Consider the following 27,030-nt stretch of genomic DNA (forward strand, 5'->3'; position numbering starts at 1 on the left):
ATAATGCAGTTTGGTCTGAGTCTGAATGTGGCACGTTTTTCCTCTTTCAAAGTTTGTTTTCTTCCTTCAGTCAGTGAAGATTTCCCAATGGTTTCATAGTCACTGCTTTGGCACTGTGCTTCTCCTCACCAAAGGCTGCTGGACAGAGAAGATGTGTGTTAGTGATGATGCCAGTGAATTTTAACTCCTGAATAGTGTTGGTGGCTGAAACACAAAACATGTGGTTTCATTGAGGACTGGGACTGCAATGTTCTGAATATGAACACTGTTGGCAAAGAGCTGAGTGGTATAGGGCTGGTATCTCCTCCCAGCAGTGCATTTCTTTGATTACTCACTCGTTCCAATGATAAATACATAGGAATTTCTATAATACATTTGATTCATTCCTATAATGAATTCAAGCTTCTTCCTAAGCCATTCATTAAAATGCTCTTCACTTACATAATATAATAGGTCAACTAGAGTGTACAAGTGTACAGTGTCTTTCTTTTTTTTTTTTTTTTTTTTTTTTTTTTTTTACTATTGAATCACAAATTTTGTAAACGTTTCATGCATCAGTTGTTTTTCAGTGGTAATCCATGCATAGATAATTGCTCATACCAAAAGTTGTGATGGTTCCAGGAATAAGGAACAGTATCTGAGCCACCAGGCTGTTGTCCAAATGCTTACAATTAATAAATAATGTGAATCCATGAAACGGAGTGTGATACATAGTGTTGTCTGGGGAAAAATACTAATTTTTTAGAGTTTAAATGAAGGAACCAGAACTGCTATTTTTGAAAAATAGGTCTAGGGAAAGCATTACAGGCCTGTTCCAAGCACAAGGTAGAGGAGATACTCACAGGGGCACAGTGGGAGCTTTGAGGCTTGCACTGTTTCTCCCAGCAGGCTACCCACTATGATCTGGGTCCACATGGATGAAAACTACTTACCTGCATCAATTGTTTCCTTTAAAGCTTTTATTTAGTTACCTCTACAAGCAACTTTGGGGACAATCATTATCTTCATACTTATCTCCTCCAGCCAGATGGTTTGCAGCACATGGTGGACATTGAGGACCAGCAGCTGTGTGGAATGGTCTACAGTGAAAGGGAGAGCTGTGGATTAGCCAAGGGAGCATCTGCTCTTCAGGACATGAGAATGTGGCTTAGCTGAACAGTGCAGCTCTCGTGGTATGAAGCCTTGGTGTCAGCAGAGACAGGATTAAAATCTGTGGTCAACATGCTCTTTCCAGAAGGACCCAGGCCCATCTGAGCTCAGGGAAACAGGCCCTGAATCTCTGGTAGGTCTAATAAAAGTGGTTCTAAGTCTTTAAGCAAGTGCCATGGAAAAACACATGGCATGTTCTGTCCCTTCGCTTTGAGATCTGCATGTGGTGCCCACCAACCTCACCAGTCCTGATTTGACTTCCACCACTTCCAGAGGAGAAGTGAAATTCATCTCTTTGGCATACTAATGAGTCCTGTGCATCTGTTTCACTCCTGAAGCATTGATCCTGGCTCCGAACAGCCACAGCATCTATTCAGCCAGGAGCTCTTTTTGTAATAACAGGCTTTAAAATATGTAAATCTATTTTCAAAGCAAAATATAAACCTCGAATGTTCATGTATCCCTCAGAAGGAAGAAGGGGTCTCTGTCCTAATATTTTATGCAAATCTAGCTTTTGCTGTTGTACTTGGGCATGAATAAATATCAATGACTGCTTTAAAATGAGGAAAAAAAGAAACTTCATCCTTCATCAAAAGAAAAAACAACTTTATTTCTATTGCATAAATAATGGTAAAATTAAAATCTTTTTATACAGAGTATATATTTACAGTAGTGTTTGGTTAGAGGAAACAGCCGATACATATGGCATTCGGTTTTCCTTTTATACACATCTTTATACACTTGGGTAACTTGCAATAACATAGGATTTATTTAAGTTGCATGCCAAGTTAATTTATATTAATATTTACAGTGTTTTGTACAAAGTATTTTTTTTTTACTATTATGTTGCTGACTTTGTGAGTTGTTTCTTTAATTAAAATGCCATGTCTTCTGTTAACAAGCAAAAATGGTCAATTTTTAACAATGAATAGTAAATGGCTTGAAAACAGTTGGAGATGAAATGACGACAAAAATGAGATGGATGCATTAGTGAAGAACTTAATTCCTACAGATGAATCAGGACGCATTGGTTACTTAGATCCTAGCATGGATTAAATGGTAACAGGCTGGATTCTGTTTTTTTTTTTTTTTTTTTTTTTTTTTTTTTCCAGCTTAAGCCAATTAACTCCAATGAGTTACAAGTTACTTCTTATTTACTCTGGAGTCCGAGAGGAACTTCAGCTTTCTTCCTCCCGCCACCCCAATTAAAATCTGAGAGAACACGAGCTGCTGCATGAAGCTGAAATAACTTTGGCTCCTCTGACAGAGATGGTGGGAAACGTCATGCCACTCTTGAATAGCTGCAATATGAAAATATGTGCACTTTTTTGAAGATTGCTGTCAAATGGCAACCCCAGGGGCCTGATGCTGCAAACACATCGGCAGCATGGTTTGAGTGTGGTGGGACTGCTCACAGGAGAGACAACATGCCTGAGTGTTGGCAAGACTGGAAGAGTAGCTACTAGAGCAAGCTCGACAGCTTTATATGGGATGGTCAAATGTCTACTTGTTGGCCAATGCAAGCTGATAAAGGAAAGTTGCATTATGGAACTCGCCTAAAGCGATGAGTGGGTTTGAAGATGCTTATTCATGATGCTGGCAAATATTGGCCATGAACAGCTGTAGAAAAATAATTGGATGGAAAATGGAAATTTCATTTAGTAATAGTCTTCAAGGCTACAAAGTATTTTGTTCTGTCCTGACAGAAAATAATAAAAATTTAAAAAAAAAAAAGTATTTTCATGGTCGAATTGCCAAGAACTGATCACTAGATTCAGAGGAATTCCTTTTTCTCCCTTTTCCCCTCCATTTTGGGGCTGAAATTCTTTTCTAGTGAAGATGCCAAACTGAGGCATTTTTCAGACTTTTGCCACTGGAACGAAAGTCTGAAAAACTTCAGACTCCACTTCATAGAGCTGCCTAAAACATGCTACTTGAACTGGAGAAAAACAAGATTCGTTTCTGATAATAACCAACAACACAGAGAGATTAAAATGTTTTGAGCCTTTTGTTTTTCTGTATTAAATTCCTTAGTTCCTGGGAAAGTAATAGGTTTTAAGTGATGCCAGGGAAATATAATTGCACTGTCAGAACTCAGTACAGTAAAATAATAGATTGAAAACCAGCAAGTTCTGTACATCTCCATCTGTGGAATGTAAGCATGATTCAGAGCCAAGAAAAAAAAAAAAAGATACTTTATCAGATTCTCATTTTAGAAGAGTTGGTTTTTCTTCTTTCAAATAGTCATCCATAAAGCAGAAACTAAATAATTTATTACACGGGTGGATAAAATAGGGAACTTCATTCTTAGTGATCTTAATGTATTCCTCCTACTGCTTCTCTCTTTGCAGATCTAAGTCTGACTCGGGACTGTGAAACTCTTGCTTTTGTGCAATGACAGCCCTTGGCAGTGCGACTTGCTCTGGGCACGTGCATGCTACGTGCAGGGAAAGAGAGTCTTTCATGGAAAAAAGCTGAAAAGTACCGGGCACCTCGCAAAGCAATGTGTCATCTTGAGCAGAGCCAGCACTGGACCTTGGATAGCCTTGCATGGTCCTCTGGGTGTCCCAGGAGATGCTTTGGTCTTTTGGAGCAGGCAGAAAGATGCAGTGCGTTCTTTCCATGGAATAAAGTGTTTGCCAGTAGGTACTTTGCTCATCCAAGTCTGTCAAAAAGACTTCATCCATCTCAAGTAGCCTCTTTAGGAATGCTTCCTACCTGTTCTTGATTTACTTCCTCACTATTCTATTACTTATGAGAGAAAGACTGGCCTCAGCTTAAAACAGTGCATATATCTTATATATCTTTTTCTCTTTTTTTTTTCCCCCGAGTTCATGGAAATCTTTAACGTAAAGCAAGTAACATCCAGCTCTAACAGTTCATCATATCCAAAGTGAGTGCCCAGTAACCACCAAATAGCATGTATGAAGTCTCTCAGCAGGTGATACCCCAATATCCAGCTCTAGTTCACCTGGGAGCGGGGGCATGTAGACAGGTCTCCTATACCTGCCCACAGGTGACCCCTGTCCTGGGGAGGTCCATGAGTACCTCCACCAGAATGGGGTGTCCTCTAACAGTTACCAGCACATTTGTAGGTACCCATCAAACTGAAAAATTAATTACTTCTTTCTTTTCAAGACTTTTTGTCCTTTGTCATCTCTATATGACCTCTACCAGCATGAGGACCAAATGCCCCCTAAAAGAGTGTTTCCAGTTGCCCACACTGCTTGTGGTTTTTAGTTCTCTATACCACTGCCAATACTGCACCTGATTATTAAAGCCTTCTCAGCGGTGGAGCCAGGCCCCAGTGAGGCCCTGAGGTGGTGCAGCCTGTTGTGGGCAAGTGCCTGCCCCTGAGGTCCAGCACCACGCTGCTCTTGGCCTGCACAGTAACGCCTCAGCTGAGGCCTTTGTGGCTGACCTGATGGTATGGCTTCGGATCTGACAGGCAATCCATGCTCCCAGAGCAGCTTTTTGCTGGAATTCATTTCTCTGTGGCCTCTGAAGTGTCACATGCTTGCTGCCCCCTCGTTGGCTTCTCCAGGTGCAAATGCTTTGTGGTGCTTGAAAATCAGGCTGTGCCTTCAAAGTTAAAGCCACAAATGGTTCTCAGCAAAGCAGCCCTGCGCTGTGCCAGAGCAATAAGCCAAATCCTTCCCATCAGGACTGGTCCCTCCGTGATGGATGTGCCCAACAAGCCCAAGGCAGCCTGTGTTGAGCAGCACGTACTCTGCCTTAATTTTATTTGCTCCCAAGCCAAACCAAACTAAAGCCTCTCTCAAGCTAAAACAATCACGGCCACCTTAAATCTTTCCCTCTGTGCCAATCTGTTTAATTGCACACCTTATTTTTATATTTTGTGACTAAGCCAACAGAGTCATCTTCAGGGTGCTCAGAATTTGCTGATAATTTGCTAATCCATGAGCTCAACGGCTGTCCTGGGCTGCTGGGAGTCATTTGTCCAGCCTTGGTGTGGCTGGGAGCATGTTTGCAATTGCTGTGTGTCACTCCAACTTGTGGCACACATGTCACGAACAGCGAGGGTTGCCATAGCAATATCCTTTTCATACAGAATTGCAGTGCTGAAAAGACACTTAAATTCTCATGTAACTGGCAAGAGCATAAGTTTAGTGCTTTTTCTGACAGCTCTACCTAGCCCTGCTGCAGTCTGGGTATTTTTTAAAGTATGTTAATTAGCACTTAAATAGTGTTTTTTTTTTTTTTTTTTTTTTTTTTTTTTTTTTTTTTTTTTTTTTTTTTAAGTATGGGATGTGTTTTTATTTTTATTTTTATTTCTTTGATTCTTCTACTTTCTTCCCCCTAAACCTTTGCCATCAGGTTCCAATGGAAATTTTACTGCTCTATTTTTACCTACTGTCTGTAAAAGCAATAAAAAAGCCCCTTTTTCCATCTCTTATGCAGAAGAATACAAAAAAAAAAAAAAAAAAAAAAAGGAAAGAAGATAAATGGATGTTACATAAATGGAGCCAGGGAGAGGGAGGGAGGAGACAGAGGTCCAGTCCTGCTGGCCAGGAAGGATGGGAAGGTGTAACTAGAAAGGTTGCTGGAGGTTGCTGGGAGTGGAAGGGTTGAAACAGCTTGGCCTGATCCATCCTGCATTGCCACTCACTACCAGAAGAGCCTGACAGATTAAAGAAGGGATATCTTCAAGATGCCTTTAGATGAAGAAAGGCTGCTCTAGGAAGGAAGAGGAGACCTCTGGCAAGACATGGCACTGATTCATAATGGATAAATTGGGTTCCCCACAGAAAAAGCAAAACCAAAAAATCCCCAAATCCCGTACCCAGTAAAATCAGTGGGGAGTTTTGCAATGAACTCTACTGACCCCAGGCTATGGCTTTTACCAATATATTAATTATAGGTTTGGTTTTACAAATGGACCTTCAAGACGAAGAATTGTGCTGAACAATGACTGTATTTACAAAGTTTTTTTTTATGGAACATGCATGTAGAAATTATGGAGCCTCTAGAAAGCTTGGAGGAATGGAAAAGATTATCTTGTCTGTAAGGTAGCTGTTATAATTGGAGTCTGCCTGGTGTTAGCTGTTGGATGAGTGAGAAGAACGTGGAGAAAAGCCTGGTGTATGTTTTACTTGTCTTTCTGTGCTAAGAGAAGAGGCAATGCTCTGCCCCATGGAGCTGCTGTGCTGAGCGGGGTTGGTGGGTCAGTGCCCACCAATGCTCCATCTCCGTCTGCTCTGCTTCCCACATCCACTCCAGCACCATCCCAGGAAAAAAAAAAATCTTAATAAGTACCACTCGGTGGCAAGTAACATTTACACTATTTTCTGCTGCCCCCACCAATTCATGTGCCCCTGAGACCTAAAAATGTGGATGACAGTTCCCTCAAAAAGATCTCCAAGCTCATTATCTGCAATATCCAGCACAGTGAGTGTTGGGAGCACCCCTGATTTTCCCCAGCAGAGTGAAACCTTTGCTTGAGCTTGTCTATGATTTTCTGCTGTTAGTTTGAAGTCTGCTCCTGCCCTATAGGAAACACAAATCCCTCTATCTTCTAGGAGATGTAAAAATTTTACCGGAATGTTTTGTGGTTGACCTCTATTAGTCACAGCAGAACAGAAATACAGAAGTGTGTGTTTGTGGAAGGCAGAAAAACAACTCAGCTGCTTTGGAAATGACAGCTGTCATCTTCAGATATGGAGGGGGGCACCAGGAAAATGGCATTGTGGAAGTGGGCAACTACAACACACACCTAAAGAGAAATCCTAAGCAGTGACATGAGTTTAAAAGGCTAGTGGGAGACAGAAAAATGAGAAACACTTTTTCAAATTAGGCTACGAGAAAGAAACACAGGTTAAATATTATCAATTGAACTTGTAACCAAAAAAAAAAAAAAGACAAAAAAAAAGACCTGAAACAAGTCTTTGAGATGGATCCAGGCTTAAGCCAATGACTGCTGTGTAGGACAAGGGAAGCTCATGGTTCACAATCCCTCTGGGAGCCATCCTGCCCCCCTCTCATGACACAGGAAACAGTCATCTACGTTCCAGGAGCAGGATCTCACTGTTCCTTGGTGTTTCTGGAGCTTGCCCAGCTGGCAGCATGAAGCCACCGCAGCTCTGACGCCTGCGTGAATGCTTCCCGCACTGGCTCCGCATATGCTGGCCACAAATATCTCCCATGAGGTCAAGGAAACCAGATCTCTCCCAGGGGTGACACACAGATGCACAGTTCATCTGAAGCTAAGTGCAAGAATTTGTATCATGTTTAAAAGGAGAAACACTTTCCGATGTAATCCTGGCTCCAGGAGTGTGCAGTCCCTGCACTTTCCGCGGGATGTGTTGTGTCTCTTGTTTGCATCACTCCATCTTCTCTTTGCTGCACATTAAAATCTCTTCCAGGAAAAATAACTAACACTTGCGGGATCTGAAAGTCTGACACACTACATAACATATGGCGGTATGCTCAAGTTTGATTCCTTCTTCTCTTGCTGCAGCCTGCTTTCCAGCTCATCCTCTCTTGAGCCCATCCATGGGATGGGTGGAGCAGTGGCAGCGGTGGTGGGATGGCTCCAGTGAGGGTCTGGAGCAGCTGGCTGGTCAAATCCCACATCACCACACAGGTGGGTATGTAATGTCTCTCATGAGAAGGTGTCTGACATGGAGGATTCACTGCAGATTACAACGACGGCAAATGAAATTAAATACAAATTGGGCAGATGAGTAGCAGGAAGAAAAGCTGAGAAAGAGCTTTCCTTATGGTTTTGGTCTCAGATAAGGTTGTTGAATACCAATATAGTGAGAGGGCAAGACTTCTGAAAAGAAAATGTTGTTGAATACGCAGGTGGGACCAAAGAGAAGGCTGGTGCTGGTGGTTGCAGGGTTGGCTGGAAGACTGCACAAATCTCAGGAATGCCCATGTGTGAAAGCGGGTGGTGGTTCTTAAACCCTGATTTGCGGTGGGAAAAAATGTCAGACAGACTCATGCTACCCCACAGTCTGGTGTCAAAGGCGGTATTATGAAGCAAAAATAGACATTTTGTATGACGCTGGCAATTTCTCCTCTTTTTACTTTGAAAATACTGTACAAGGATGCTCTAGCTCCCCTCTAATGCCGTAAACTCAAAGGCATGGTCATAAGGGAAAAACAAAGTGAAGCTGAAGTACATGAAATAAAATGAACAAGACTTGCTTGTGGCAATGCTACGATCAACTTCCTGGGAATGTGGGCCCGGCGGAGAGCTATGCATAATAGTCAGTTGGCCCCTAGGTTAAAAGACAGCCCTGCTGCAATGAGTCACGAGGCTGTGCCTCCTTGAAACTGCAAAACAGACTGCTGGATGAAAGTGTCTTCCAAGTTACCATTGCTGTTTTGAAGCAATAATTCAGGACTCCTGTATATTTTTTTTTATTGCATTAGGAAACAAAACCTTTAAAGCATTAAGACAGCCCTTTTATGTCCCTGCCAAAAGGATGTAGTTGATTCACAAGACACGTTACGCTGCTGGCCCCAGGCTCCTTGTCGAATGGTGCGTTATCTGCCTGCCTCTGTCTCTTTGCCGTGTGAGAGTCGGTTCAGGGGAAGCTCACCCGGTGGCATGCGCATGCATGGTCAGTTTGGTTCACAGTGTCATGGCGAGAGGCTACTCCATGCCGCTCCGCAGGATCTGGTTGGCCGCAATCAACATCACGCTTATAATAAAGGCCATGGCAAATGCGCAGATAAGGCTCTTCCGTACACAGGTCTGTCTGTTCTGCTTCTGGGCGTGCACTGCAGGAAAGACAAGAGAAAGATCATAGCATCATGCAATCACAGGATGGCTTGGGTTGGAAGGGGACTTAAAGACCATCTAGTTCCTACCTCCTGCCATCGGGGGTTACTCAATGAGTTCCTTGGCCAAAGAAACATTTTTACTTTCCACTGGGATCGACTGAGCTCGGAAATCCTTCTTCTCCTCAATGTATACCCAACTTTGGCTGAACCCTCTAGCTTATACTTCAAAGATCCCCTGTGCTGGCCAAGCACTACCTCTCCTTGGAGACCATTGGGGTGAATATAGCTGGGACATTTCCAAATAAACAGCCTTACCTTTCATTACTTCCATACCAATTTTCCTATTCGACTGCCCTCTTGTACTGCGGGAATCCCTTTCTCACTCACATTGGCTTTAAAGACCTTCAAATGCCTGAAGATTTAAGTGTTTCAGTAGATCTGGGTAGGGTAGGGTTGTGTTTTTTTTAAGTTCTTTATGAAGTTCTCTATGCATTTCTTTTATCAGAAATATTGGTCTTCTGTGAATCCCCTTAGTCACGTCCAGGTTTTTCCAATTATAAGTCAAATGGGAGCAAGCAGAGATTCAAGATGTGCTCCCTGACAATGCTTAAAAAAACACTGTGATCATTCCCATGAGCATGCATAGTACCTTAGGAATTTTTTGAACTGTCTTTAGGTTTTTCTGTGCCTAAGCAAAATCAGACTTACTAAGAACCTTTTTAAATGAATGCTTGCAGAACAATTGTCAAAAGAGGTGAGAGCAATTTCAGCAGTTAATATGCAGACAAATGGGATTTTTAGCATTTGACATATTTTATGTAATTATATTTTTAAGTTCAGCAACAAGTATACATGTTGTGGTCTGCTAAAGCCAGTTCTTGTCTCTGCCTCAGTCTCCCTACCTAAGAATACCAGAACAACACACAGTACAGGGGTTCCACAAAGATCAACATTTGAAAAGGCTCTGAAGGTTCTGCAAGATGGATACAGAAAGTCATAAGATCCTCACACACATATATGGGTAGTATACACATATAAGGTCTTTTTTAGGTACGAGAAGGGATTTACCCACCTTCCTTTTCCCATAGATAATTGTACTGGTGATGATGGGAGACTTTCAGATGGTTTGACAACAAGCTCAGAATTACATTAAAACCAAAATGTGACCAGAAAAAGGCTCTGAGTGCCCAAGCTGTGAAAAGTCCAGGAGGATGTTTTGAGCACAAAGAAATAAAACTTTATTTTAATCCAGGCTTGAACCTCATCACACGGAGACGGGGAGCACTGGATGCTGCATTTTGAACACTTGTTTCATCCCTCCTTGCCTCCTCTGGCCAGGATTTAGCAGTGTCTGTGTCCTAATCCCAGCTCCCATGCGGTCCCTGAGCATCAGCTCAGTGCCGGAGGCACAAGAAGCCCTCGTTAGGCAGCACTTTGAGTCAAAATGCCGAGGGCAGGGAAATGTTGCACAACCATTGCTCCAAGGGACTCACTATATTCTGCTCAGATAATGAAATCCCCCTTACGGCAGCCTCCTAAATTACTTGCTTTCTGCTTGTATGGCTCTACTCCTTGATTCTTTCGTTTGCTTTTATAATGCACACAGAATCAATACTGTAGTTCCCTGGTTTTGTGCATGATGGCCCAGCACTTTGAAAAGCTTGTTAAATAACAGCTTTGGTTATTCTGTCTTTATTTTTCTGTTATTTATGCACTTTGAAAACTCCCCCAGCCAGCAAACAAAACAGTGGCATAAGCCCTCATGGTCAGTGTTGCTGTTCAACATAGGGCTCTGATGCCAATTATGACTGGGAGAACAGTTGAAGACTGGCCATGACTTTCTGCAATGGCATTTTCCTACTCAATGGAAAAGAGTAAAGCATGTTCAGTATTTCTTGCAGAATTGCTCCTGAAGCAATTTCAGTCTTCTGTTATACTATCAAGTCAAAATAGAGTTTAAAGATAGTAGGATCCAGGTAAGCCATCAATATTGTTCTTTACCTACTGAGAAGCTGAAGTTGTCTTTTTTTTTTTTTTTTTTAATTGTTAACACAATTTTGTGCTGCCCTAGGAGCAGTCTGACTTGTCCTCCTAAATATGAAAACCCTCTTGCCCTCCCTGTAGATGATGAGGTTTTGCTCTCAATTTCTTCAAATTCATAGATCCTTTGAGCATGGCATCTATTCTTTTTCCTGCTGGTTTCCATAGTGGGCATTGTCACAGGTCTGAATTATTGATGCGTTTTGCATTTTGTTGCCAATAGGAGTTTTTAATACCCAAGGGACATGCAGGCGTTTGGACATGAGTTGTTTCCTTGAATGTGGTCAGAGCCAGAAGCTTCTTCTGAGGTGCCCCATTCAATGTAAAGGAAATCTCAAGAATCAAAGGCACATCAAGGCTCATCCTTCATCTTCTCAACATGCAGAGGGTATGCTGGTGGTGAAGACTTGGCCAAGGGGTGGCAAAGACAGCTTACCATCTGTAACTTCTCCACCTGGAAATAGGCTCAACTGGCACACTAGCTGTGACTGCCAGGCTGGTTATGATGCCCACAGTGGGGCTGAGATGCTCAGGGTGAGCATTGAGAACCCTCTCCTCTGCAGATTTAAGCTTGATAATGTGATCAGCTACAGTGTATTTATAGTGACTTTTGTCATTACTCTGCCAAAGGTGAGTTAGCTGAGGAGTGGATGCTCCTAATGCTTATCCGGGGAGAGCGGGGAAGGGACCTGTGGCAGCTCTTGCACATCCTGTTAATTTGAATGTCAGGGCTGAGGATAAAATACCCATGGCTGGCAGCACAGGTCACTGTAACTATCCAGCACTCTTGTTTGCTAAGAGCTTATTGTCATGAGCATTTGGATAAAGGGACCTGCCAGATGAATGATTTTTGTACTATAGATTTTTGTTAGTGCGATGTCATTGTAAAAGGTTGTCCTTTCGTTGTGTCTTTTTCCATAAAAACATGCACTCTTCTTGGCTCTGAGCTTCTTTGTCCTGCCCTAAGCATTAATAAAAATAGTGAGAAGGGCTGAAGATATAACTCTGCCTCCCTTCTGGTTGTGTTCTTTATTGTCAAGGCTGGTGTGGGCTGCTTGTACTGAGGAGCTGGGCATTTTCATTGCTTTGCTCTTCATCAAGTAGAAGGCTAACAAAACTCCCTTGAAATGTGTAGGAGGGAAAGTTGTAATGTGAGCCTAGATCTGACGTCTTGCAAATGACTCTCATGTTCAGAGTGAGCTGAACAAAATCCTAGACTTGTCTCTGACCATAATACAAATTTTGTACTTGGTTTAAAATGTGCGTGTGGTTGTGTGTGTGTATGCGTATGAGAGAGAGAAATAACTTACATCATCGGTGTTGATATACAATAAATATTATGAAGTTTAGTTGCGAAGGCCTTACTATGACAAGAAGCCTATATGGCAAAATTTTGAGACTTACAGAAATTTGCATTTGTACTTTTCTTGATAGTAATGTTTCCTGTCCGTGGAGGAAGGTCTTAGTGATCCTTTTTGATGGCAAGAACATGCCCGGTATGACAGTGGGTGGAGATGCCCCATTGCAGCAACATACTGAAAATATCCGCTGTCTCTCCTCCCATAGGAGTCATTCCCAAATCTCAGTGAAAACCACCAGGGCTCAACTTGGATTCATTCCTACCCGTAATTAAAGGCACTTCAGAGGGGTGGATGAAATGTACATTAAAAATAGATGTGAACCTCTAAGCTATTCCCTTTAGGCTACCTTTACAGTTGAAAGAAATAGGTGTTTTTTACAGTGCAGTTCACCTCATCCTTGTATAGTGCTTCAAATAAATTAGAGGAATTGTATCCATAAAGTATCTTTTTCTCTCCACTAATTAAGTGAGTGAAGGGTGATGAACTTACATAGAGACCCTTCTTAATACGAGGCTGAGATGCTGCCCAGCCTTCATGACAGCTCTCCCTTGGTGCCATCAGTCTATGCCATGAGGCCCTTTCATTCCTGCTTCTGAGTCCTGTGGGGAATTTTGTTTTTGGGAAATGGGAATGCTTACAGCAGCTGTGTCTCCTCTGGCACAAGTAGGTATTTCAAGTAATGGCATGTCCAGCCTTGAGAGCTGCGGGGACATAACCTGCTCTCAGTCTGCCTTTCCTGGGAGAAATGCTCATGTCAGAGCTGCTGTGGACCAGAACCATCCCCTTCTCCTGGGACCTGGAGCAAAACTTAGCATCTTGGTTGACAGTGTTTCGTTGATCTTTATTCTCTGGTGGATTTGTATGTGTGTGTGTATTCCTAACAACATCTAAAAAAGGGTCTGTTTTGCTTCTAGGTTCTGCCTAGCACCAGCAATGCCAACATCCCACGAGGAAAGCTGTTCTTGCTGTACTTTTGGAAGCTGGGACTTCCAAAATGAGAAGCTGAGCATTTCGGTTTTCGGACCCATTTTTTGTTGCGACTTGGATAGTTCACCCAAGTACCGATGCTGAAAGAAGCCTGCATGCCTCTTGCAGCAGTGACAGCTGGCGCATGTCTCCACTGAATCAGCAGGTCAGCGGGGACTAACAACTCCATTCATGTAAGTAAGCATCCCTTCCTCCCTGCTGCTCTTTGTGAGGAAAAAAAAATGTTGCTTGGCTTGGTTTGAAGAGTGTCGCTGCTTACCTCCCTCCTGCAGACTTTTTAAAATTCAGCCGTGCTCTTCTACATCTTTTCTGCAGTATTTAGCACAGGATGACTGTGCTGGATACAGTGTCTGAATCCCATTAATTAGCCAGGCTAAGAATTGCACTAATATGCCTATCCTTTGCTTTGTTTTGATGCTTCATTATCTCCACCTAGTGCCTTTTCAGAGGCTACTTGACCCCTCGGAGTATCAGGATTTCCCACAAATGGACGATGTAACATGGCATTTCAGTGGATGGGAAAGCACCAGGGTGATGTGCAGAACCCTTACATTTCTTTGTATATATCTCACTGGACTTTTTGCACTTGAGATGATTTTTAGATTTGGTTGTTACAACCAGCAACAATTTGGAGCACCATGAGTTCCTCTGGCCTAGAAGCTGATTTATTTGCCAGGAGTCTGTGGATATCTGTACTGTGAATGAATGCATGGTTTGGGCTTTGTAATATTGTCTGCTGTGCTGCTACACTGAGGGGAAAAATAGACCAGGTTGGCTATGTTTGACACAAATATTCTTTTTCATTTCCTAAGAGGCACTGAAGCTGGCCTGTGAATTTCAATGTATTGCTGGCTCCAAAGTGAAACAGCCCAAGTACCACCCTGTGGCTCTGCAAACCATCAGATATAAAAGTTGCTTTGGGCATACTCCAAGGTTAGGGGACAAATGAGAAAGAAAGGGTTTTGGTATTGGCTCAAAAGCTGTGTGAACTAGTAGACTGAGCATTGATCTCAAAGCTGAGAAGTCCTGAAGTAACTCCGCACTAACTCTGTGCAACTTTGCCCATTGCATATTGTGGACCAGGCTGAGTTTCACAAAGGAAGCAGAAATAAAATAATAGTACAGAAACTTTCTCTCTCACCTTCAAACTCTGTTTGACAGTTGCCAGAGTTTTCATTTAAACTCTCCTCTTCATTGATAATGATGTTCTCAATGTCCTTCATCGTTAAGTGGTCCCGGAAGGCGTGGTAGAGGATGTGTTTCAGCTCTTCTAGTGTTATCCTCTGCATGTCGAACTGTGGGAAGAGAACCGAGTTAGACACGGCCAGCAGGAACAAGCGTGGTACTGGGAGGAAGAGAGGCATGTGGGCACATTGCAGTTCCCTACTTGTGGTTTTTTCAACCTCATTTCAACACCTCAATATAACTTTGCAAATTTTGCTCTTTTGGGTTCATTTAACACTAACAGTGTGAATAATTCAACTGGATGTAGCTAGAGCTCTTGCAGCTTACTTATTGCTGGTAGAGCTGTAGGGAAGCAAGGGGTTGTTTTCCAGGCTGGAAATATAGCAATCCAGTATCAGCCCTGGCAATCCTGGAAGAGGTAAAGCCCTCAGAAATTCCCCTGGCACCTCCAGCACCTTGCCATGAGCCACAACCTTCTCTCTGCCCTGTTTTTCCTCCTAACTGCAGTGTGGAGAGCACAAGCAGAGAACATTTCCCTTGCAGAAATGTAGATCCAGTAGGTAAATGCTGTTTCTGCATATACCAGATAAATGCTTTAAACCCAGATTATTCCTGCAGAATATGTAGAAATGAACATTTTGCAGCAGAGGAACTTTGCACAGGTGTAAGTTTCATGGTATTAACATCTGCTAATGGTACACAAGAGAGGGGGTTCCCAATGTCTGACTGGCAGCCCAAGGGAGGATACCAGCCTCTCCAAGCCATCAGTGCAGGCACTGAAGAAGGATGGAAGTGCTCTGAGCCCTCCCACATCTCCTCCTGTGCTGCTGCTGATAGGCAGGTAGTGTGCCTGCATCTCAGCATGTGAGCAGCACCTTGGCATCTCAGCATTTACAACCCCAAACACAGGTTTGCCAGCACCAAACAGTGAGTACCAGGGCTTGTACACCCTTATCCAAGCTGCCTACCTTCAAGAAACCTCAGAAAAAACAAACAACCCTGGCTTAACACTGTGGTGTTAACACTGAGGAAAGGCGATGCAAACTTGTGCCCACTTCTGCAATTGAGAGTGTTGTGATAATGAATGATCAGATCATATAGCTGGCATTTCAGAAACAGTACAGCGTAAATCCCCAATCCTTTTCCCCAAGGTTGATAAGGACAGGACAAACCTTATCAGCTCTGAGCCGCCTGGTGTGTTATCTAAGGTTGTCTTCCCTGACCACTGCTCCACACCTCATTGCACAGATACAAAATTATTAATTCTCAAAGTGATTAACTGGGGGAAATAAGTGCACTGTGATTAAACCTGGACCTCAAAGTATTTATGTGTTTCTGTGTGCATATAAGCAGATTTGCATGCATCCATATGCATTAATCTATCTTAGAAACACTGATTTTTATAGTTCTATTTATGATTTAAAATGATTTTTCTATTAATGATTTAAAACTTGGTGCAGTAAATCTGCAGAAAAGTGAACAGCAGGGGTACAGTAGACAGACAGTTCCTGTTTTTTGCCCCAGATGAGTTCTCTGAAACCCTGATTTGGTTGGTATGCTTGTTTTGTTGCTTTCCTTGTTCCTCAGGGATTCGATATTCATGCTGCCCAGCTAAAAATAGCGAGCATGCAATTGTCACCAGTGGTCCCCTGCCGCACAGTTCAAAGTTGGATTGCAACCCCCCCTGGTATTTAGTCACATATTTCCAGCTTTCTTTATTGTGCATGAGGAAATTTCACCACCTGTAATCTGTCTTCTTATATGTTAAAAGAGCAAGTAAAATCAAGCAACAGTGTACTTCACAACTATGATTATGAAAAGCATTTCTCCTGTCAAATAAAGGTGTGGAAACTTGGGCTAATGTGTATGCTTGTCTTACAGCAGTGTCAGGAGCTGTCATTAGCAGAGGTTTGTGGAGTGTCTTGAGGCTGCCCAGGGTGTGCATCCCTCCCGGCTGGCTTCCTGCAGTGCCACAGAGGCGTACTCGTGGGCAGCAGCAATGCTTTATCACCTGCCACCCAGTCCTGCTCTCCTTTGAAGTTTTTCTCTTGGCAGATCTCAAACCTGAACTTTGGCCCTGGTGTCTTCCTAAGTCCACCCTATGCTGAAACCCTTAATTTCACTTAGTGGCCAATTTCTATCAGCAGGAGCCACTGGATGGCATGGGGTTAACCTATCACATCTCATCAGGGTGTAATATTCAACCTGTGCTGGAGTTTTCTTACTGTTCTTGGCTCAGGAAAAGTTCTCTGAGGCCAATACAAACAGTTTTTTCCCCATTTTTTTTTTTTTTTAATGGGCTTATTTCCCCCCCACCTCCCCACCCGCCCCTCCCCCTTAAAGTAATGATTTTTTAGAAGTTGTTCAAAACTTGTGTTCTCCAACGTGGACAGATGCTCAACCCCTATGAGTGCCTCAAAGCCCAGAGCACTGTCTCTGTGATCTGATCTTTACTTGTGGCCACCGAGGATTTTTGCAGTGTTGTGTTAGCCTCCTTTAGACTTAATGGAAATGCTCAAAGACTTCATCTGGGCAGGGTAGTTGAGGACAAAGAACCTCCTGTGTATGGTGCATGCATGCTGGCCTTGTGGAGGGTAAAAGACACACAGTCCCCTGTGCTGGCATATGCTGCTCCTTTCCTTTTGCTCTTAGGAATCATTGCAGGTCTCTCTTTATAACAGCACTGCCACTAACAAGCTTTTGCAGAGTCTACCTATTGTCTTGCTTCAGGCTACCTGGATTACAAACACAGACACAGGCATCTGCTGGTCTTAACAATGTGGAAACAGTAATGACTTGTGGGTTTGGGGGTATTCCTATACCAGTTAGTGTGTCTAACGGGACAAAATTCTCTTGTCAAATATCCATCTGTTGCTGTGTCTCTGGCTCCTACTTTTAAGCTTGATGCTAATATAGGGAAAAATATTTTATATTGTTCCATTACCGTTTTCATCTTCTAGGAGGAACCATCTCAGATGGGTGTCAAAATCACCATTGCTGGCTCATGCCCTGAGTGTTTGGCCTGTTTGCATGCATATGTTCATTGCTCCTGCTTTGCTCTCTGCTCCAGTACGTGCATCCAGCAGGCATTTCCTCCATCATCAGCACAGGAGTTTGTCCACACTGGGCTTGAGCTCAGTGCAGCCAGAGACGATAGTTTGCATCGGGTTTGGGCTTCCAGGTAATTTCTTCTATTATCATTGCTCTCCAATCTGGCAGCTTCCCTGATTCACTTTTCAATTACTCTGGCTTTTTATTGTTGTAATGACAGTAACCAGGGAGCAACTCTTAACTTTTATTGGCTCTGCTGAGAGGAAAACTGTGACTGTTGCAAGCTGAAAACTTTCTATAGGATTTATAATTAGGAGAAATCAATGATGTCGTTTCTGAGTCGGTGCTTTTGGAATACACTGTAAGCAGTGCTATAGAAACAAACTGTGCGCAGTGCTGATGCTCAAACGCCCCATGTGATGCATGAGAACCCTGAATGAAAACCTGCACTAGTTACAGGTGTGTTTGGCTTCTTATGGAGAGCACCAGGAATTGTCCAATGCAGTTTAGTGGACTTGAGTAACTGTAAGCAGCACAGAATCACAGAATCACAGAATCTCTAGGTTGGAAGAGACCCCAAGATCATCGAGTCCAACCTCTGACCTAACACTAACAGTCCCCACTAAACCATATCCCTAAACAGACACATCTCATGTTGTCCCAAGAGACACTCTGGGACATTTTGGAAAATGCACCTGATCCAACACAGTCCCTTGCTTTGAATTCCCTGCTGGGAATGAAAGCACAGTCCTGACCAGTTCCTTCAGTCTTCCTACACGCAGTTTCCAAAGTTTGCAGCTGACAGCTGTCATGGCTGCAGAACACTGGTTTCACAGCTGGTACCTTTTGCAGATACTGCTGTATCATATCTAGCACATTCTCCTTCTGCTCTGTGCAGGCAAGTGACCCTATGAGAAGCGCTTGGTTCTTCAAAGAGTTAAATGCTGAAAAAATACTTATGACACTTTCCTTTAATTATCATCTCAGCTTTCAAAAAAAGAGTGGTAGAGCTCATTTCTTGAACCCCAAGTTGGCCTTGCTGCTGTGCAGAGTGGGCGATGTCAGGATAGGACCCTGCATGGCACAGTGAGTGGGGCTGTTCGGGTGACTCGCAACTTCTCTCAAAGCTGCATCAATAAAAATCCTCACCAAGGGGCAGGACTGGCTCCTCTGGCAGCTATGGCTTTAGCTAGGACAGTGCTTGGATACCAACTTGTCCTGAACCTACTGGGCCCAAGTCTGGCCCAGGTAAGCCATCTGAGAAGGTCTTCTACTGTTGAGGACTCCATATGAGCCTTGTGCCTCTTGATGGTGGGAGAATGAATCTGGGGTGGGAGAAAGAACAGTGGGGTGGGGAATGAATCAGCAGAGGGGAGAGCAGGCTCTTTCCTCGTGCATTTGAAAAACAGGTCTGCAGTTCCAAAAGCTTCAGGTTTCATAGATTTCTTGTTTGTGGTAGCCAAACAAAAAATAATTTGTTAATAATTTCTGAACAAGTGTAATTTAGTCTTAGTCTTTGCTCTCAGATCTAGTGCATTTCAGACTATGTCTGTCTTGAATACCTGCAAGGCAAATGCAAACTGGCTCTGCCCATGCTCACAGCTGACTGCGACACCTGGGGATGTGACCCCCAAAATACTCTGACTATTTGCACAGCAAGCAGGGCTTTGTGCTGCATTGGCCACTGCCTCTTTGTTTCTGAACACAAGCAGCATGTTGGTGCTCACTGCAGATCGTGCAGCTGTTCCTTTAGCTAGACAGGCTTTGAGCTGATAAACTACTGGTCTGGGTCTTTTCCATAGGACCAATGTTTCCTGTTGGCCATGTATTAAAGTGCACAGCCCCAGAGTGCTCGACACAAGAACATAATGTATTCCCAGCTCTGCTTGGGGGCTGGATAAATGGCCATTTTGTACTGACTGTACTTCCCAGATAAACTCAGCCACTGATATTTTATAATGCAAGGGACACAGACTCCTGGAGAAATCAGGAGTCTGGAGAGGCAGGGGGACCACACAAGAAGGGAGCAAGCATGTGAAGCGGTGTGGTGGTGTTTGCTTGGGATGTGTTGAGCTGTACAGGCTGGAGGTCTTGCTGCTCACACCTAAGAGGCAGCAAGTGCTGTTTCAATCCACAGCCTGTGGCAGCCCCGTGCTGTAAAAGCTTCTGGATGAAGACAATACATTTTCATATATCTATATATAGATATATCTATACGTATATATATATAAATCAAACATATGTGGGAACCTATGAAATATTTTCTAAATGTCCAGACATACACCCCCTCCAAATCTGGAAGTTTCTCATTATATATTTTATTTATTCTTCTATCAAAGAAGATGTGCTACAGGGGTGAACCTTTTGGCACCCTGAAGCTTGGAGTGACTCCCCCAGGACAGAGGACAGAGCCACTTCTAAGCCTGCAACATACAACTGGAGTTAAAGGAGCAATGCCATTTTCTGTGTTCCCCCAAATCACTGCTACCTTTAAAGCAAGTCTAATTTCCTCTACCCACCCCCTTGCTGGCCCACACATCCACAGAAGGAGGGCTGGAAGTCCTGCAGCTCCAGCAGTGAAAACACAGAAGATGCATTTTGTTCTGCTCCACACACACCCCCGTGGAGGGTGGCTGACTCCATGATGTGAGCTGAAGATTGAGGGGTCTATTTGTCTTTTCCCCATCGCTACTACTCTTTGTCCTTCCATTGCCTGCTCCATGCCAGTGCTCTTACCACCTACAAAGGCGTGACCCAGAGCATTTATGGACTGCGACAAAGCATGCAAAGGTCCTGCAGGAATGCTCTGTGGGCTGTGGTAGGAACTGAGGCTGCCCTCACATGTGCACAAGCCCTTTCTCTTTCTGGGGCCCATACCTGACCATCTGTGGAGGTCTCACATTGCCCTGCTGAGAGCAGCCTTATTCCAGCTTGCTGCCCCTCTGTAGGGGGAGGAGGGAGAAATGGATCAGGGCAAAAGGGACCACGCTTCTCATTGCACCCATTGCAGTACTCACCTCCACCTCCACCCACTTTACCTGTGTGCATTTGCAGGACAGCAGACACAAATTCATCCTTGCCAGCACCCTGCTGCCTCCACCAAATCCCCTGCAAGAGGGAGCAGAGCTCCGTCCAGCTACAGGATCATCCTCCTCCCAGGAGATGATGCTGCACAGCTCTGCTTTGGTGGAAAGATGTGGTCCCACCCTGCTGGGGCTGGAGCCCAGGACTGAGTACCTCGCTTACACCCAAGGGTGTTTCTCCATCCCTGTTTGCCCATCACCCACAGCATGAGGCTGCACAAACACGCTCCCAGTGCCAGGAGCACCCTGGCTCAAGAAGCCCAGCAGCAACCAGCATCCCTGTAGAAATAACCTTACACACAAGGCAGCTGGGGCTGTGGGACCCCATGAGTACCCATCTGCCAGCTCGAGCTGGCTCTGTGGTGCACAATGTGCCCCGGGCCACCTTGCCCTGCATCCATGCCAGCACCCAGGTGCTAGTAACAGCTTCTCCAGCCCTGCCTTGGGGTTGGGGTTGCTGTCAGCTGGGGTACCGCTTGCCGTTGGGAACAGCCAGCTTCCCTGATGCTGCACCTGAGCATCCCGCTTGCCAGGAGCAGGAGAGGGTAACAAGCTCATTTCCATAGTAACGGGCTCGTTACTGCACTGGCTGCTGCTAACGGGAGATAGCTCCATTCTTCCCAGCAGCTTTGTCAGCAGGGAATTGCTCATACATTGATAAATTATAATCAGATTTAAGTGTGTATTCTTAGCACCCTTAATCCCAAGCACCTGGCTTAAATTTGCACTGTGAAATGATGCAGTGTGCAAAACTAACCTGGCCTGTGGGTAACCCCTGCGTGTTCCTCCAGCCACCCCCAGAGCTCACACGGGGCCTCTGAAGAGTACTGCTGGGATGTCCACAGCCCTGCGAGAGGTACCAAGTCTTGTGGGTTACAAATGTTTGGTGTGTGGGTCCGCACATGCTTCTCTATCAGCTTGGCCCTTGCTCTGTCTGGGTGGACCACGACCATGATGAAGAGTGGGCTTTCTGCGTACCAGAGGCAAGAAGCCACCCACCTTGAGGAGGCCGCCAAGGCTCATTGCAGGTGATGTGCCTGGTGAGATGAGAAACACTGGGGTACCTTCCCAGGCCCCTGTTGGTGAACCCACAAGGCTGCCCCTATCCCCATCCTCATCCCTATCCCCACCCTCATCCCTATCCCCATCTCCACCATCTCCATCCACACCACTGCACCTGGAACTGATGCACAACCAGGGACCAGTTCATGTGTTGACAACTTGGCATTTTCCCATGTGGAAAATTACATTTAATCGTAAAAACAACAATCAGTTCAATGCTGAATATATGAAAAAAAGGCACCTTTGGCCTTCATGGTGGAGATGGAAATGGGCTTCTCACTTCATCTTGCTGCTTGCTGACTGCACTGATAGCTCTGGGCTGCTGGCTCAGTACCAGCTGGTGCACCGGCTCTTTTTTTGGGCACTTACACGCGAACCACTGGAACAAGGCAACAATGCTGAAAATGATTTGCAAGAAGTCCTGCAGAGCTGCACAGCACAGGGTGCCTATATGCAGCCAGGGCCTCCTGCACTCTTCCCTGCTCTCCCAGGGGAGGTCCCACTTCTCCTTTTGTCCCAGTTGTCAAGATGCTTCGAGTACCATTTTCTAAGTACTAGTGCTGCTACTTCTTCTTTTCTACTACCTCGCCTTTAGTGCTCTGTGTTTATTCAGAGAGCATTAAGCAAAGCTGCTTTACTTGCTGCTTTCCCCCTGTGCTGTCCTGCTCCCTGCACAGCCCCAGCTCTGACTGTAGCTGTTGCCAACAGCTTGGATGTCCACCCAGATGCCACTTTGGATCTCAGAGTTATTCAGCCATCTGGCACATCTGACAAGGTAATTTGACTCAATGTGCCCAAAATATAGGGTTGTCCCAGCTCATATCCAAGTGTTTACTAGGGCAATGCTACAGAGCAGGGGCAGGGGACAGGGTATCCCTGAAGAGCCCTACGTGATCGGTGCTCACCACGTTTCCTCCTCGGTCCCCCTCCAGTGCCCGGCAGAGGTGGTGTTAGCTTTGCTTGCCATGCCCCTGCAGAACCTGGTGGGGGTCTGGAGCATCCCTTAAACCTTCTGGTTACACAAGGCACAATTCCTGGGACAAGGCTTAGTGCACTGATGGTGTAGCTAAAGTGACCCCATGAAGATACTGTCGTTTGGGTCGGGTGATGGAAGATGCTGCTGACAGTCTTCAAAGAAATCCTCTTGTATTGTCCTGGCTGTTTACGAATGAGCCATCGTTGCCTCTGCTACATCCCACCACCTGGCTAGCTTGGTTCTCCATCACTAGACACAGATTTTAACTCTCTGGGGTCTCTGGGGTTAAGTTTTAAGCAGAGGAGTGGGTCAGTGACTTTGCTTCTGCACCGGTCTCCTCACTTCACAGCTGGGATATAATGGTTATTAAACTGGGCTAAGAGAAATTGGCTCCCTGAGAGGTTAAATTGCAGCAACACCTCCACAGAAAACACAGTAGGAATATTAATCCTGGGCCCATTCAATTAACTTAAAATAGTTTAACTAAAACATGGAGAAGTGGTTGTGTTTTTTTTGTTTGTTTTGGTTTGGTTTTAAATTAGAAAGTGCTATCAGGCTGAAGTACAAATTAATGGGTTCTAATTATTTCTTTCGCCCAGTTTTACAGCTCCCTGGCCTCAATAACCAGCTCCCAGTCTGATCCTAATAAAAGTGCATGTGTAAATGGGTCTTCAGCATCTTGACCTTAGATGTGAGGCCTGTGGGAGCCTCTTGGAGGAACAAACTCACAGGTTTTAATTAGGGCTAATGCTGGGAATCCCTATTTGGGAGCAAGTGGCTTCAGCCTACCCCCCAAATATGGAGTTTCTACTGGATTGATGCCTCCAGTGTAAATCCATCATCTGGATGGGGCTGGAGCTTGTTCTGGGTGTGTGCCTGTGTGTCCTGCTGTGGGCAGTCCTGTGTCCCCTCCGTTCAATCAGCAACAAAAGGAGAGCAGGACAGGGGGTTTTGTGGCAGGTCACCATGTGGGGTGTGCCAAAGAATCACTTCTTGCAAAAAATCTTTGTCCTACAAGATGCTCCTTCACCAGTGGAAGGGCAGAGGCTCTGTCCCCTGGGGGGATGCAATGGGTCCCTGGGGTGACACAAACCCCTGCATCTGGCTGTGCCAGGTGCATCATAGTTACATCTTCATCCCAACACAAACTGAACAAGGACATGAGGTGACCTTGATCCATGTTACCTCCTCCAGCGCCGCTGCTGGTGCCATGCCTTGTGCCAGCATCACAGTGGTGAAGCACAGGCTATAGCTTTTTGGCAATAATGACAAACATGACACCCAGAAAGAGTAGGATTATGGAAAAAGGGAAAGGCACCATCTAGCAAAAGTAACCTGTTCTGTCTGCTTCACCAGATTGATTGCATTTGACCCACTGCTCTTCTTCCCACTTCTCACACACTGCTGCTGACAGCATCACTGCCTGGAGGAGCGATCTGTAAGCTGCTTCTGAATTAGAGAAGAAAGCAGAAACCCCAGCAAAGCAAATGAGCCAGCCAGGCAGCCCTGCTGCTGAAAGTGTCCTTTAGCCAAAGGGAACCAATTTTTCACTTAACGGTTACAAATGTTTCAAGAATGCCAGGAGAAGTGGATTAGAAGGTGAGACATGTTCCTGAAATGTGTGAAGGACACTGATAATTAATAAGAGATTTGCCAAGGAGACTGAGAGCTACTATGGGGAAACTCAAGACATCCTTAACACTGCAGATGATGAGTATCAAACAGTAACAATAACAAGGCAGCAAACAGGTCTTCCAATATTGCTATCTAGCACCAGACAAAACTAAGATAGGCTGCAGGCAACTTCTCAGGCTGCTCTATTAAATCAAAGTACATTTGTTTTTTTATGTTGGTCCGCTTGTTCCATAGTCATCTGGGCTGTCTGGTCCAAAATGAAAGTCCAGGTCTATAAAAAAAAAATGCTGAATTTCCAGAAATGACCAGACAATGCTGTATATGTGCAAATGCTTGATACTACTATTACTGAAGCTGTGCCATGTAGGGAAAGAAGAGAGCAAGAGCAGATCTGTGACTGGCTACACTGTGCAGGCTTGTGTACAGTGGGGTGCTGTGGGAGGGCTGCGATGCTCGGTGCTATGGCAGGCACAGAATAAATGGTGCTCAGTAGGTTGGGTTTGCTCTGAGGTGACAGTTGCTGCATACAAAGAGGAGACAACTGGAAAAAAAAATGGCTGTGAGATACACCAGCAGCACTTCCCACAATGAGTTCCCCTACAGAAAAATGAAGAGCTTGCACTGTGCAGAAGAGAGAAAAAACAGCTTTGTCCAACACTGAACCAACAGTAACTGCTGGGATTAAGCAGTGTGTGTTGTGTGGCAGCACACAACAAAACAGCTTAGAAAAAGAGATATTTATGCTAAGCAATCAGAGAACAAATGCACAATTAGGAGGGTGGACAGGGCAGAAGCTGCACTGCGTTCCTGTATGGATCATGCCCCTGGGCTGGGCTCTGCCCCACAGTGCTCAGCTCACCACAGGTGTTTTGGAAGTGCTGACTTCTGCACCACTGTCAAAACTGACATGATGCTCAGAGGCATAAAGTGTTTTTGTCATCACTTGGCTGGTTTGAATTGCTTCAATACAATTTGGGAAGTCCCACCTTTATGCCTCTCTTACCTTTATCCTGGAGTTACATTAAGATTTACATTAAGCAGAGTTGTTGTAGAGTATAAATAGCAGAATATGGGGCTCTGTTTAGGAGCATAATGGTGGTTTTGGGGACTGCACTTCCCTTTGTGCTAAATGAAGCCAGAAGAGCAGAGCAAGCAGGATCTTTCCCATCCTGCAGTGTGCTTGTCTGTGAGATTTCAACCAAAATGACAGTGCCTGCAAAAGCTATGTGATCAGAGAACACAAAAGAAAGAAAAAGCCAAATGAAGTCAGAAAAAAACATTTAATTTTGATAATCATGGAATAATCTTTGAGTTTTAATTCTGACCTCTGTTAAATCAGGTTAAGTTTGTTGCTGTCTTTTAGCTCATATTTAGAAACTGGAAGTTGCTGTGACCTCAGGACCAGGACATTCTTATTTGGAAGACAATTAACATTAACCAAGCAATTTTTTCCCCAGTGAGAAATTCACATAAGGAAGGATAAATTCATCTGTGCAGGTAAAAGTTTGATTTGTCAAACTGACAGTTTCTAAGGAGAAGTAAAAATTACAAATTAAGCTGCCAGAAATCATTGTGTTCTGTTCATTGCCAGAAATCAACAGGGTACTGGGGCTGACACGCAGGCTGGCCACATCCAAAGATGCAGCCATCGACACCAGTCTGCCCGGCGGTGCTGCCCAGTGACTTGCAGGCCCCCAAGCAGCTGCACACCCGAAGAATCTGGTTTTCAGGATTTTACAACCTCCCCACAGCTTGTAGGAACTGGAGTCCTTCTGAAGTCCATCCCCTCTGCCCTCCAAAGCTGACGGCTCAGATTATCTCACATTAGCTGAGAGCATCGGTGACTGTGAGACTTCTTTCGGTTGTCATGGATCTTTACTGACAATTCTAAAGCCCTGAAGAAAGTTGGTGAATATTTAATTCAACCAGAGACAGAAACACATTAGCAAGCTCCCCTCCACTGTTGCACTTCAGTTCAGTAAGTCAAGAGCAGAGCACATGAAAAATCAACATTTGTGAATCCAAGACTGAAAAGATGTGAAGAAATAATGTAAGTGATTTTAATATTTTCTGATTTGTTTCTCTATGTCATACCGAGCTAGGATGTGAATTTGTCTTTTATTTTATTTGCATTTTAAAATAATTTTATATAACAGTTCACTTTCCACAGAATGTCCACTGTTTGAAAACAAGATTAATTCAGCTAAGAACTGTGAGGTAGAAAGTTCAATTAAAGCCTGGAGTAACTGTTGAGTTACTCTGTTGCGAGGAGTACATGATTTTTTCCTTGCCCTGGTAAAAACAAGGTGATCAATTCTGAAGTCCCCTCCAGTGATTCGCTTGGCATTTGCTAGCTCTTGCCAGCTACCAATATGCTAGAGCAGAGAAGTAAGAAAATACAAATCAGCTGTCACCACAAAAAAATAAAATTCAGGAAAGTAATTTTAATGCATGACTCAGAACAGCAGGTCTACAGCAAGGAGGGAGGCATGGAGTGCTCACACCTCAAAACTGGGAAAAATGAGGATCTTTGGTGGTGCTTACTCCCAGGCTGCAGAAAAGCTCGGGAGGCCATGGGGTCTCTGGGCCTTAATGCCCATGAAACATAGTCCAGCACAAGAGGAGGCATACCTGTGTCCAGGTAAAATGGAGGAAGAGCATTGGTGATAAACTCAGGTTTGCGATGAGAAGGGACGATGCATTTTGGTGGCAGCTCTATGAGCTCCACATCAGATGCCCAGCATAC

At 44.4% G+C, this 27,030-nt stretch overlaps 1 protein-coding gene and 1 long non-coding RNA gene across 5 annotated transcripts in view; one reads left to right on the forward strand and one right to left on the reverse strand.

Moving 5' to 3' along the window:
- The window catches only part of LOC137842357 (uncharacterized), a 65,804-nt gene that overhangs the window by 24,482 nt on the left and 14,292 nt on the right, over window positions 1–27,030 (forward strand). Inside the window, exons 4-6 of the long non-coding RNA XR_011089027.1 lie at window positions 13,220–13,465; window positions 17,438–17,658; window positions 24,006–26,334. This is a non-coding gene — a long non-coding RNA (uncharacterized lncRNA). The remainder of the gene's footprint in view (window positions 1–13,219; window positions 13,466–17,437; window positions 17,659–24,005; window positions 26,335–27,030) is intronic.
- CALN1 (calneuron 1) overlaps window positions 2,222–27,030 on the reverse strand; it is a 157,491-nt gene continuing 132,682 nt past the window's right edge. For all 4 annotated transcript variants that reach the window (XM_068656293.1, XM_068656294.1, XM_068656295.1 and 1 more), the window contains 2 exons: window positions 14,434–14,587; window positions 2,222–8,901 (listed from right to left, as the gene is read on the reverse strand). In XM_068656293.1, coding sequence (XP_068512394.1) covers window positions 8,774–8,901; window positions 14,434–14,587 — 282 coding nt within the window. In that variant the 3' untranslated portion in view covers window positions 2,222–8,773. The remainder of the gene's footprint in view (window positions 8,902–14,433; window positions 14,588–27,030) is intronic.

The sequence above is a fragment of the Anas acuta genome, chromosome 19 (assembly GCF_963932015.1).
Source record: "Anas acuta chromosome 19, bAnaAcu1.1, whole genome shotgun sequence".
Taxonomy (NCBI): domain Eukaryota; kingdom Metazoa; phylum Chordata; class Aves; order Anseriformes; family Anatidae; genus Anas; species Anas acuta.